General features: G+C 33.8%; 1 protein-coding gene across 3 annotated transcripts in view; it reads left to right on the top strand.

Annotated features, from left to right (window-relative positions):
* Positions 1 to 14,052, top strand: part of LOC114349510 (GRB10-interacting GYF protein 2) — a 74,327-nt gene that overhangs the window by 16,108 nt on the left and 44,167 nt on the right. For all 3 annotated transcript variants that reach the window (XM_028299907.2, XM_028299910.2, XM_028299909.2), the window contains exons 5-6: positions 688 to 902; positions 11,810 to 11,977. In XM_028299907.2, coding sequence (XP_028155708.2) covers positions 688 to 902; positions 11,810 to 11,977 — 383 coding nt within the window. The remainder of the gene's footprint in view (positions 1 to 687; positions 903 to 11,809; positions 11,978 to 14,052) is intronic.

Raw genomic sequence — 14,052 nt, 5'->3', positions numbered from 1 at the left:
GTTTGCCGCTCTTACTTAGAGCTCTCTGATTCGCTTATTATGGTGAATCACTCTGCATTCCACTTGTGTGTTGTCAGAGTTTGTTGTATGATTTGGTTTTCGTTACAATTTTCTTCCACTCATTTCGATATGTGCATAGCTCCCTCCAGTTTCTCACTTCCAGAATTTTGCTATCTCTCATGACCTGCTCCTCCCATCTCTCCCTGGGTCTTCCCCTTGGTCTTTCAGTTTCTGGTTTCCATCTGGTGATCTTCTTAATCAGTAGGTCGTTTTTCCTTCTCTCTATGTGTCACAGTCATCTCAGTCTCTGCGCTTTAATAAATCTAACTATATCTTCTTCCTTCATTATGTCTCTTAGTTCATGGTTCGTTCTTCTTCTCATTTCTCCGTTGTCCATTCTTATCGGGCCCATAATCCGTCTGAAGATTTTCCTTTCGAATATTCTCAATTTTTCTTCATCTTTTTCCGTGAGGCTTGTAGATATACAAAATATAAAATTATTTGTCACAGATATCTTTATTTCTATACTTTACGCACTGTATATTGTGTCGTTATAGCAGGACCATTCTCTACACAACTTGAGTAATTTTTATATATGCGCAGTCAACACGCTAGTAATTTTCTTATTCCTATCCTTAATTTAATTTACAAACTTTAAGTCTGATAAAAATTTACTTATTTTACCAGGGCGCTCCACAAGTTGGCGAGGGGATGGGGACTCTGAAGAGAGAACAGGACCTCCAGAAAGAGGTGGCCGCACAAGTTGGAATGACAATCGAGGCCCTCCTCGAAAATCTTGGGAGAGCGAGGACCATCTACCTGAATGGGCGATGGAGAATCCTACCGAAGGGGGAGGTACTTTTGACGAGAAGGGTGCCTTTCACGGATCGGATGATGAACAGGTAAAGTTGCCTTACTCTATGTACAAAAGTTATTAGATATACAAGGTGTCATAAAAAATAAAAAATATTTGTTATAAGTTATTAGACCTGGATCCCGCGTAAGAAAAAAAAGTTGATCAATAGCAAGCTGAAAATTTGTCAATAGCTTAACGGTGTCTAGTCGGACAAACTTTGATGTATGTGAACACTGGAACAGGGGGAGTTTTAATTGTGGAACAGTTTAAAAATTTGGAACGTCAGATTACGAAAACGTCCCATGTATTTTGTCGGACAGAACATCCAATTGGTTTGTTACCCTTTCATCTCTCTCTCATCTTTCATACTAAACTGTGCAAAAATCAGAGTGCTATTACTAACCAACATGATTCCTGTCATTTGACAAGTTCTTCATGTTCCACTCATTAAAATGCCCAGTTGGTGATAAACACCAGTCTGATTTTTGCATGAGAGTTTAATGAAATGCTAACAAATCAATTGGAAGTTCTGTCCGACAAAATACATGGAACATTTTCGTAGACAAGAATCTACAGGTCGAGCAAGTCTCGTAAATTTCACGATTGCGAGCCACGTTTCACGCAACCGTGTTTGCGTACTTGTGTTTCGAGTTGCGTGGTCGTGTGGAGTTATATTTACCAATTCGCGCAATCGTACTTGAGACGCTGTGTCAGGTGAGGTGTTTGAAAATTTGTGTAACTTGATTCTGCGGTGTGAAGGTGGTTAAACTTTTGGTTTATTTTTTTTTCGCAGAAAATTTTTAGATGAAGTAATTGTATGATGAAGATAACACAGAAAATACAAGAGGGCAGCATACTTTGCAAAACAACTGTTACAATTTGAAATCAACAAGTTGTTGTCTTGCAGGTAAAAAATGTGACTTTTTAAAAAAATTATATCTTGGAAACTAAAAATTATTTTTATTTATAATTGAAACATGTAAAAGTATAGTACTCTCAAAAAAATTTCAGCCAAAAATATTCATTTTTGTAGAGTTGACTGCAATTTTTCGACAACAGCCCTTTTTTGCGGTGAGCAGCATAACAAGTCCAGTCTCATCTGAAATCAAAGTTTCTTGTAGTTTATACCTCTGGCTAGTGAATGAACAAAGGATTTTTTATTAGTTGAGGTCATTTTTGTTTTATAAAAAAAAAAACTACTTTAAAAATGAGAAAAATTGGGGTCAAAAATGTGTTTAAACTTATGTAAAATCTTCAAATTTCATTTTTTTAATTCCTTCGTTCATATTCTAGCCAGAGGTATAAACTACAAGAAACTTTTTGATTTCAGATGAGACTGGACTTAGTTATGCTGCCAACGCAAAAAAAACTTAAACTCTACATAAATGAATATTTTTGGCTGAAACTTTTGTTGAGACTACCTTAAGTACTATACTTTTACATGTTCCAATTATAAATAAAAATAAATTTTAGTTTTCGAGATATCGTTTTTTAAAAAGTCACTTTTTTTACCCACAAGACCTATGTAACCCCTTAAAAAAATGTTTCGAAGAATATGTTTGATGGCCAAGATGCATACATATATTTAGAAGGAAAGTTCCTGATTTATGTAGTATAATACATAATACCAAAGAGGAAGTAGCCCTAAGCGCCGGACTCCACTTGCGATTTGTAGTTGTGAAGATTGAACACATTCTTTCAAATAGAAGTCAATCCATGATTATTTAGTCACAAATGGATTGACTTGTATTTGAAACAATGTGTTCAATCTTCCTGATTACAAATCGCAAGTGGAGTGCGGCGGTAATAACACCAAAATATTCCATATAGGTCCATAGAAGGTACACAGACATTGAAAAATTCCTGGAATATCCCCGAAAACATGTTCCCTGAACATCCTGGAAAATCCTGTGTCAGCATTTTAAACATTACCTGAATGTCTTATTGGAACATTCCATGAATGTCCACGAATGTTCTCTGGACATTGAAAATATATTTTGTAGACATTCCCTGGATATACCAGAAATACAGTGATGAGCGCTCTAATAACCGGCAAAATAGCACAAAAGATGTATTAAGTAGTGAGATAAAAAGACATTGTATACATTTAGATTGTATTGATTGTGTACCACCTTCAGACGTATCAGACGAGTTTGGAAACTACCACTGTCACAGTGACAATTTTAGTTGACATACTCCTCCGATATGTGTAAAGGTGGGATCAATATAACGTAAATTTAAAGGTTAATTTCGCTAAATTTCCCAGCTCGACTAGTTTCATTTCTTTTTATCTCACAACTAAATATGTTGCCCATATTTTGCCGGTTATTAGGGCACTCATCACTGTACATCCTTGCTGATGTGACAATACCTCCTATCTGTTTTTTCATGAGTTTTGTATGAGAGATGGAAAAACATGTTTTAAGGTCACCTCCTGTGTTCATATGTAAGTTTTGACTTGTTTTGTAGTTCATAGTTTAATTTACTACAAAACAAGTCAAAAAATATCATATGAAAACAGGAGGTGACCCTAAGACAAGTTTTTAGTTTCTCTTACAAAACTCATGAAAAAAAACAGATAGGATGTATTATTACATCACTGACGATATGTGGCCATACCAAATAATACATCCTTGATAAATATAAACATTTTTATTGAACAAAATCTTTTCATACATTTTTTTAATGCAATTTACTGATATTCCTAAATATTTCAAAAAAATGTGTCACATTTGCTTTGTAAACCTTTCTTTTGCCTTTCGTAGCCACATATTCCGTTTCCTTCCTGGTTTTTTGTAGACCACTTCTCTCAGCTGATTCTAAAAAAAAATAAAATAAATGGTAATTTTTCTATCCTTTACAATTAACAATCAGAAGAAATATTATTTACAGATAATGATATGCATAATAATAATAGGTTTGTTCTAGCATCAGTTTCAAACAGTTTGAAACCATCAGCGAATAGTGGACCAGCGCGAGTAGAGGGGATCGCACTGGTGACTGTATTATGTTCTTTTACTGACCAACTGTTTGCTGACGGTTTTTGACTAGTTTGACTGTTTGCTAGAATAAACCTAATAATAATGAATATTTTGTATTTTGACAATGACATCTGATGTGGAAGTCAAAACATTAATAAAATTATTTTTTCAAGTTAACTTTCACATGCGCGTCTTAAAATTGTACTTTTAATACTTATATCATAAATAACTATTAAAACTATCTTAAGAGGAAACAGTATCGATCAACAGGTAGCGAAAATGTGTTCCAAGATTGCGGCTGTAATTTTGAATATTTTTTCGAGATATTTGGCACACATATTCTTAATATAATAAAGAATGGCGGTACAGAGCCCAATTTGAAAAATATATTAATATGTGGAAATTACTCTGTAATTAAATACAATATAAAAAAAACGAGCTTGTACCGCCATTAAGAAGAACAAAAAATACACTTTCTTCAAATACAACTTTTTTATCCGATTTTGTGTTATTTTGGAACTACTAAAATTTTTTATTTCATTAGTAGTTCCAAAATTACACAAAATCTAGGCATCGGATAAAAAAGTTTATTTGAAGAAAGTGTATTTTTTTGTTCTTCTTAATGGCGGTACAGGCTCGTTTTTTAAATATTGTATAATTACAGAGTAATTTCCACATATTAATATATTTTTCAAATTGGGCTCTGTACCGCCATTCTTTATTATTTTACGAATACGTGTGCCAAATACTTCGAAAAAATATTCAAAATTACAGGAACACGTTTTGGCTACCTGTTGATCGCTACTGTATTAACTTAAAACATTGTAATTTGCTAAACCAGTATATTTTACTCTACTACTACTCTACTAGCTACCTCATTTTCCACTGTTTCTAAAGACTTGTTTACATGGGTAGAGTTTTGAGGAGAGTAGAGGTAGTACTCTACCAAAAATGGCTTGATACCATTCACATGAGGAGAGTACAAGTATAGTACTGATGCTAGTATAGTGAAATCGATTTTTGTATTTTTAAACACTCTTGATTATAAGTGCACCTTAAATTCTTAATTTTTTGCTTAAGCTCGTTTACTCCAAAGCCCCCTTTGCCATTCTTTCGACGATTTCATCCTGCGCAGCTTGCTGCAAACTTTTATTTCTGTAGTATACACTACCTAAATTCCATAAACACTGGTATTCGCCGTATTATAGCTCTACAAGTTTTAAAGTTTCATCTTCGGTGAACTTCATTTTCACTATTTACACAAAACACAATTCCAGCCAGAATGACAGCGCCCCCATGTACTCTCCTACCTACTCTATTCTGCCGTAATTGAGCGTGTTCCATGGGTAGAGTGTGCAGCTGAGTAGACATTTTGGCAGTAGTGGTGGTCATAGAGTAGTTACTTTGCCATAGGTTGCTAGTCACTCTACTTTAACTCCAACTATACACTCTACCAGCTATTCTACTGTGCTGAGCATTTTTACAGGTAGAGTTACTCTACTCTATCAAGTACTTGCATCATTACTCTACCCGTGTAAACAAGTCTTAAATCTACTGAATGAAAATCTACTTAATCTTAATCTACTCTTAATGAAAAATGTCTAAAATCATTTACCCACCTAGTATTATTGTAGAATTTAAGACAGTCCAGTGCCTTATAAATAATTTCAATATGAATATTTTTTCCTTTAATTCTCCTTTGATACCACTCCATTTTAGATTTTGGGGAACTTATTTCATTGTGTTTATAGCCCATATTTATTGAAGGAACCCAATCTGGAGATTGTTATTATCGATTAAGTCGGCTGGTTTTCCTATTTTCCTATAAGATTAAAATGTTAACATCTTCAAAAATCGTTACTGTTGTAATTGTAACTTACCAGATATAAAATGATTACAGCAGACAGGACAGGAAAATTTTCATTTCGCTAGTAAAACCTGTACATTGTATTGCATTTAACCATTGTTGTCTCTCAGATACCTTATTTAGTTCAGTTTAAAAGTGAACTTTATCTTGACTTTATCACAATTACTTTGCATTTCACACTTCAAAACACAACACCAATGAAGCATATTATCTTTCTAAATTAATACTTCCAGAGAAAATGTTAAATTAATCTTTGTACAACACAAAATTACAAAGAAATACAACTAAAATTATCTAAAACTCATGAAGAACAGATAGAATAAGATTTATCTTTTACACCCAGTAACCATATTGAGAATAGTATACCTACATATTATGAATCAGTAGAAACGATTATATTTAAATTTGGCCCCACCCACTCTTCTATGAAATTTGGTAAATATAACTCCGCACGACCACGCAACTCGAAACACAAGTACGCAAACACGGTTGCGTGAAGCGTGGCTCGCAATCGTGAAATTTACGAGACTTGCTCGACCTGTAGATTCTTGTTTTTCGTAGTCTGACATTCCAAATTTTTAACCGGTTCCACGATTAAAACTTCCCCTCTTCCAGTGTTCCCATACATCAAAGTTTGTCCGACTAGACACCGTTAAGTTATTAACAAATTTTCAGCTTTCTATTATTCAACTTTTTTTTTTGGTACGCGGGATCCAGGTTCATATACTAGTTCGTTCATAAGAGTGCACAATTTTAGCAAAACCTTAAAAAAATAAATCATCATCATTCTCTTTGCCTTATCCCTATGCGGGGTCGGCTTCCCTAATTGCATTTCTCCACACAATTCTATCTTGGGTCATATCAATGTCAATCCCCTTTACCAACATGTCCTGCCTTATCGTCTCCCCCCAGGTCTTCTTTGGTCTTCCTCTCCTACTCTTTCCAGGAATCTGCACTTCAGCTATTCTTCGTATTGGGTGATTAACGTCTCGACGTTGAACATGACCAAACCATCTTAACCTATGCTCTCTCATTTTGGCATCAATTGGTGCCACACCTAGACTTCCCCTAATATACTCATTTCTAATTTTATCCTTCTTTGTCACTCCACGCATCCATCTAAGCATTCTCATTTCCGCCACATGCATTCGTTGTTCCTCTTTCTTCTTCACTGCCCAACATTCAGTTCCGTACATCATAGCCGGTCTAATGGCTGTTTTATAGAATTTTCCTTTCAGCTTCATTGGAATTTTTCTGTCACACAACACACCACTCGCTTCTTTCCACTTCATCCATCCAGCCCTAATTCTACTGCATGCATCTCCATCTATTTTTCCATTACTCTGTAATACCGATCCCAGGTACTTAAAACTATTGTTTTTTACAATTAGTTCATCATCCAAAGATACCATTTTATTTGTAGTAACTCCATCTTTAAATGAACATTCCAAATACTCTGTTTTTGTCCTACTAAGTTTTAAACCTTTTTCCTCCAGAGCTTGCCTCCACTGTTCCAATTTTTGTTCTAAGTCTCTTTCACTATTTCCTACTAACACGACATCATCAGCATACATTAAGCACCATGGAATGTTACCCTGTAGTTTCGCTGTTATCTGGTCCAAAACTAATGAGAATAAATATGAACTAAACACAGAGCCTTGGTGCAATCCTACTTTCACATGAAATTTATCAGTCTCTCCCACATCTGTCCTAACACTAGTCGTTACTCTCTCATACATATCCCTCACAATCTGTACATATTCACCAGGGACTCGTTTCTTATTGAGTGCCCACCACAGAATCTCTCGAGGAACTCTATCATATGCTTTCTCAATATCAATGAACACCATTTGAGCGTTTGTTTCTTTACTCCTGTATTTTTCCATCAACTGCCTTATAATGAAAATTGCATCTGTTTGTTGATCTGCCATGCATAAAGCCAAATTAATTCTCGGATATTTCGGTCTCTTCACGTATCCGTCTATCAATTACTCTTTCCCATATTTTCATGGTGTGGCTAAGCAGTTTTATAGTCCTGTAGTTTGTACATTGTATTAAATGGGACTTAAATGGACTAATGTACATTGGATGAAAATTCGGAAATAGGTAGATTATCTTCGATTAAGTGAACCAAAATGTGGTTTAACTAACTTTATTTAATCAAGTATATTCAAATGGGAAATAAGCCACAATTTTACCTAAAAATGATTTTAGTAACGTTTTATTTTATTATTAAAAATAGCTTCAGAACAACATTAACTTTATTTAACTCGTTAACTACAAAAACTCTCAATAATTATCGTATATCAAGCGAAAGTTTTACATTAATAAAATTAAAATATTAAAAAAAACTTCATTGGAACCAAGTTTTCTGGTAACACCTTCTTGGTTTCTAAAATTTGCAAACCAACGAATGCTGGACCAAAGAAGGCTGAGGGAGATCTAAAACTTGCATCTCACTTCTCGCCTGTCCAGCGCTGTAAAATTCCAACGAAAAAAGGTCCCGCATACTCAAGAGTAAAACTAATAGAAATAAATAATCATTTCGTTGTAAAACGAAACAAGGTCCGTCTTATATTTCAGTTCGTTCAGAGAGCGCCATAAGAACGGTCTTCTTTTTACATAGTAGTACCGCATATTAACCCAACACAGATGCGAAACCCTGGCGATAACTCTGGTACCGAGTTTTGGTAAACTCCTCCCACTTAGTTACCAAAAGGGTAGTCGCTTAGTAGCTCGCTTAGTATGTAGGCTTAAGCTTATTGTCAGTTCCTGAATAACCTCGACAGTACATGCGCTTATTGTAGTGTTAAACTGACGGGTCAAGGAATATCATTTTTTAGTTTGCCAAAGGATGAAGTAAGGTATGTAGTGTCGTTAATAAATTGATTTACTTTCTAAATACTGATTAAGCGGCATATTACTTATATCATATTAATTATATTAATCTCGAAACTTACATAAAATGGTTACTCAAGCTATGAGTGTTAGAAATAGTTCCAATAGTATTTTTTCAAGAAATATTTTGATAAGTGTGAAAAAAATCCTGTCTTGAAAACAGTAAATTTTAGTTACTAGTAAGAATGAATAACGCTCTGTTATTGAAGATAGTCAAAATAATCTTAAAAAATAAAAGAGATATTAACAAGACATTAATTTTTTATTAAAAAAATCTTACGTTATAGGAGTGAGCTATGGTTAAAAGCTACTAAAAGACAAGATTTGTTAGAGGAGGATTTAACTAGATACAGAATTTGCGAAAAGCATTTTGAAAATAAATTTTTATGCACATCTTCACGACAAAAACTCTTGTATGACAATGCTTTGCCGTCAATTTTTACCGAATCTAAAGATATCTGCGCGAATACGTCTGAGGAGCCGCCGAAAAAAGTTCAAATATTGTCAGGTAAAAAATTAGGTAAATAATATCAATAATTTCAATAATAAAAAGATATGATTTTTCAGATAATAGAATACCGCCTGCGGCGGAAAATTTACAGGTAATATCCTCTAAACAAGTTTCTATCAGCCCCAGTAAGGAAAAAGATGGACACATTTCTACAAGAATTACAAAATATGTTTCCCAGTTATCACCTTCAGTATCATTACAAACACCAGCATCTTTTATGTATAACTTGCCACGTGAATATAAACTGATATGTAAAATCAGGTTTTTAAAAAGAAATCTTTTGAATAGAAAAATATGTAAAAAACAAAACGGTACAAAACAAGAGTTAGAGCAGTTTAAAAAGTATGTGACGAATTTCTCAATAAATCATTGGCCGAAATTGTAAAAACTTAGGCACTGTTGCAGAAAAAAGTCCCAAAGGCCAGAAGATATTCTCAGGAATACAAACAATTCGCTCTCACATTATACTTTTTTGGACCCAAAACTTATCAATTTTTGGAAAAAAATTCTTTATTTACCAACTAAACGTTGTTTATATAATTAAATTTGATTATATAATTAAATAACCTGGAACTTGAAAATTATTATATTAACAACACTTTATCTGGTTTTGTTCTGGAAGGCCATACCTGGAAATTCCCAAATTATTGTCACCAAACGACTGTCACTTTTCTAATACCTAGTTTACTTTCTCTTGTTTTGTTAAGGACAAAACTTTGTTTTGTTTTGTAGCTAGTTTACTTTCTCTTGTTTTGTACCTACCTAGAATTCCCAAATTACCCTATTATATTTATATCGTGTTCACTTCCAAGCAACTTTTTATTATTGTCAATATACACAGAAATTTAATAAATGACCATTTATATATAAATCGTTAACGATTGTCATTTTTCTAACAGTTAGTTAACTTTCTCTTGTTTTGTTAAGGACATACCTAGAATTCCCAAATTACCTATTGTATTTTTATTTCCTTTTTCGTTTAACACATACATTTATTCAATGACCAATATTTTGTTAAGTCTTGTTTGGATTAATTTAATTATAAATATAGTAAATATCAAATCAGGTGTAAAAATAAGTATTATAGACCAAATGAACTATTTTATAAGTTATCAATTGTATTGGTGCAAACACCGGCACAACAACTGTGCTCCTTAGTTTCAAGGTTACCAATTTTTGTACCGGCATCATAGCGTAGCTTTCGCATCTGTGTTGGGTTAATCTGTGGTAGTACACACTTTCAGCTCCCTATTATGTATTAAATGCACCCATACCTCGCTATACGGCCGCTCTGTATACGGCATTTCGCTATAACGGCCCTGTTCAATTACGGCTCGGTTTCGATTTACGGCCTAAAATGTTTCGCTATAACGGCCCCATGTTGTCATTCTCGAGCAAACGCAATCTCGATGCACACTCTTTTCTATTTCCACTTGTTTATGCATAATTTGAAAATAAAATGAGATTAGGCCGCATCTAAGGAATATCTTAACATTTTAAAGGGACTTATAGAAAAAGGTGGTTATAAACCTGAATAAGTGTTTAACGTAGACAAAACAGAGTCCTGTTGAAAGCAAATGCCTGATCGCACGTACATTTAAAAAACCAAAAAATCTGCGCCTGGTTATAAATGGTCTAAAGAACGATTAACTTTGCTACTTGGTGCAAATGCCATTGGTGATTTTAAGCTAAAACCACTTGTAATTTGTCCAAAAATCCAAGGCCTATTACAGGACTAAATAAATAGCTATTTGTATAACAAGGGAGGAAAGTGCTACTTTTCCTCCCGAGAATGAAGTTTACTGCCCGACGCGTAGCGGAGGGCAGTAATCATTCAAGGGAGGAAAAGGCACTTTACTCCCATGTTATACATATGATTTTTCCACCTTCCTCAAATGAATAACAAGTCATTTTTCATTTTTATTTAATTTATTTATGTAACTAACCAACAAAATTTATTAAAACTAAAACTAACAAGTAGGTACAATATAACTGTCAACTGTCAAATATAAATCAAATTATTAATGTAAACATTGTTAAATCCAAATAACAATTTACAGTTTTTTACCATTCTGCAAAATACTGGGTGTTTTATAAATAAACATTAAAATGTATAGATATTTAAGTAATAGAAAATAGATGTTGTACAGGGCGTCAATAAGTTATATTCATGAATGACGTCACTTTTACTTTTCCTCCCTAGGGAGGAAAAATATTTTCCTCCCTAGGGAGGAAAAGTACAACTTTGCTCCCTACAATTAGGTCCGGAAAAGTATACTTTCGGTAGAGGTAGGTGGAAAAATCATTTACCCGTTATATGGAGATACAACAAGAAAGCTTGGAGTTTGTAGATTAATTTTGGTTTTTGGAATCATTATTTTATATACCAGTGTATGTGCTTTTTTGTATGTATTTTTAATTTAAATAAAATAAACAGATAAAATGCATTTTTAACGATAAACCATGTAACATATTTAACAGATTTGGAACCGATCCCATTAAATTTTTATGAATTTGTATTAGAATAATTGATTCGTTATACGGCATTTCGCTTTGCGGCCATGTTTCGTGGAACCTATCTAGGCCGTAAAGCGAGGTATGGGTGTAATGTTAATCCTTCTTTAATTTTTTTTTGGGATCACATTGTTTTGACCAAACTATACCACGATTTCTAAATATTGATTCTATTGTTCCAGCCTGAGGGTAAACCACCTAATAGGAGAGAAATAATCAGTCTTCAAAAATCAACTTCACAACAACATATTTCGACGAAATCACAGCCTCCACCGATGCCTTCATCCAAATCGACGTTGTCCCTTGTAAAACCCGAAGATACCTCACAAAAAAAGGATACCATAGAAGAGGTAGGCACTTTTTATCACTTTCAATACAGGGTGTCCCAGACTAATTTATCCAGACTATATCTCTTAAACCAGCGATACTCAACCTGCGGCCCGCGGGCCGCATGCGGCCCGAGGGCTAACTAAAAGGCCCTGTAAATGATCAAATTGTTTTGAACTCAAGTAAAATAGTTGGTGGTGACTTTTAGCATTTATTTGCGACATAATGAAAAACTTGGCGAACTTAATCGTCGTTTACACATTAAAAGGTAAATATAAAATTATTTTCGTAGTTGACAAATAAAGTATTTGCTTTCGTGGACAAGCTAAAGATGTACATCGAGGAAATTAATATAAAAAATCTGCATAACTTTCCGACATTGGTGAAAGCTCCACAAGATGGAATTAATGTATTTCCACAAAACTATGCTACTTATTTCTAATTTTCTAGTTTTCTTGAGCAATGAATTTCAGGAAAGATTTATTGATTTGTGAAACATTAGGAAATGTCTTCTATTAATGGAAAATCCCTGGCACTTAGAAGTAGCCGCTACTATACAACTTTCGGCCGTAAAAATTGTCATATGAACTAATTAATTTTAAAAATGATACAAATCTGGAGGCAATTTTTAAAGAAAAAATAGACGCAAATCAATATAAAGGGAAATTAGTACCGGATAACTATAAAACTCTCAAAAGTTGCGCCTACTTTGTTCCTCACGTTGTTCGCTTCATCATACCTGCTGTGGGAGCACGCCAAATAGAATTATATTAAAAAAAAAAAAAAAAATCACTGGGAAAATCCCAATAGTTGGCTGTATACCATAGTTTAAAAAACCAATACAGAAGTAAAAACTTCGAGATGTATTCTGGTATAAAATCGTTTATTTAAAAACTATAAAATGTCATCGATTGCAGAACGTTTTCGTTCTAAACAGAACATCTTCAGTGCATCCTGTCGAGTATTTTGAAACTAGCACACCGTAAATAGTGTTAACATCATCATATATGGTTTACATAATGTAATATGTTAAAATGTTATGACTACAAGTCGGTGTTAATGGATAAAGTGGAACACATGCTAAAAGGGTGCCATGGTTCCCTGCTCGAAGATACTAGGTACTTGCCAATTCAATGGGCACAGACCAACTGAGAAATTATGAAGTGGATATACAATTTGACGAAAAATTTGTCAAATTGTATATCCACTTCATAATTTCTCAGTTGGTCTGTGCCCATTGAATTGGCAAGTACCTAGTATCTTCGAGCAGGGAACCATGGCACCCTTTTAGCATGTGTTCCACTTTATCCATTAACATCGACTTGTAGTCATAACATTTTAACATATTACATTATGTAAACCATATATGATGATGTTAACACTATTTACGGTGTGCTAGTTTCAAAATACTCGACAGGATGCACTGAAGATGTTCTGTTTAGAACGAAAACGTTCTGCAATCGATGACATTTTATAGTTTTTAAATAAACGATTTTATACCAGAATACATCTCGAAGTTTTTACTTCTGTATTGGTTAATTATATTTTAGTGACGTCACGTTGCCTAGCAATCGTCGATTCTCCCATTATGAAATTCTATTTTGTGACGTCAGCAAAATAGAATTCTATTTGGCGTGCTCTGGGCCCTGTGCGAATCCTCATATTCAGAAATGAAATATACAAAAAAATGTTTACCTATCCTGACACTGCTTCGCACCTGGACGACGTTGTTATTTCGTAAGCGGGCGACTCTAAGGAAAAATCCTGAATCATGTCGATTTTTATTTTTAAATTATGATTGTTTTACATATGTATCATACTATAAAAGAAAATGTTTTTTTAATTAATAAACACTGCTTTTTCCTTAAATCCAATGTTAAAACTGCCAAGAGGCAGGTGGTTGGAAGCTTGAACAATAAATTTAAGCGAAAAGCAATGTTTATTTGTGAATTAAACATTTTTTCTGTTTTTTGACAACAATAAGCTATATTTTGAGTTAAATAAATGACATACATTCTTCTTTTTGTGTCAATTAATTTAATTCAAAACAAAAATGTTTTGGGCATCATGTGAATAACCTTTCAAATGAGCTAGCACA

Source organism: Diabrotica virgifera, chromosome 3 (assembly GCF_917563875.1).
Source record: "Diabrotica virgifera virgifera chromosome 3, PGI_DIABVI_V3a".
Taxonomy (NCBI): domain Eukaryota; kingdom Metazoa; phylum Arthropoda; class Insecta; order Coleoptera; family Chrysomelidae; genus Diabrotica; species Diabrotica virgifera.
The sequence above is the reverse complement of the archived record's forward strand: the minus strand, read 5'-3'. Positions and strand labels throughout refer to the sequence as shown.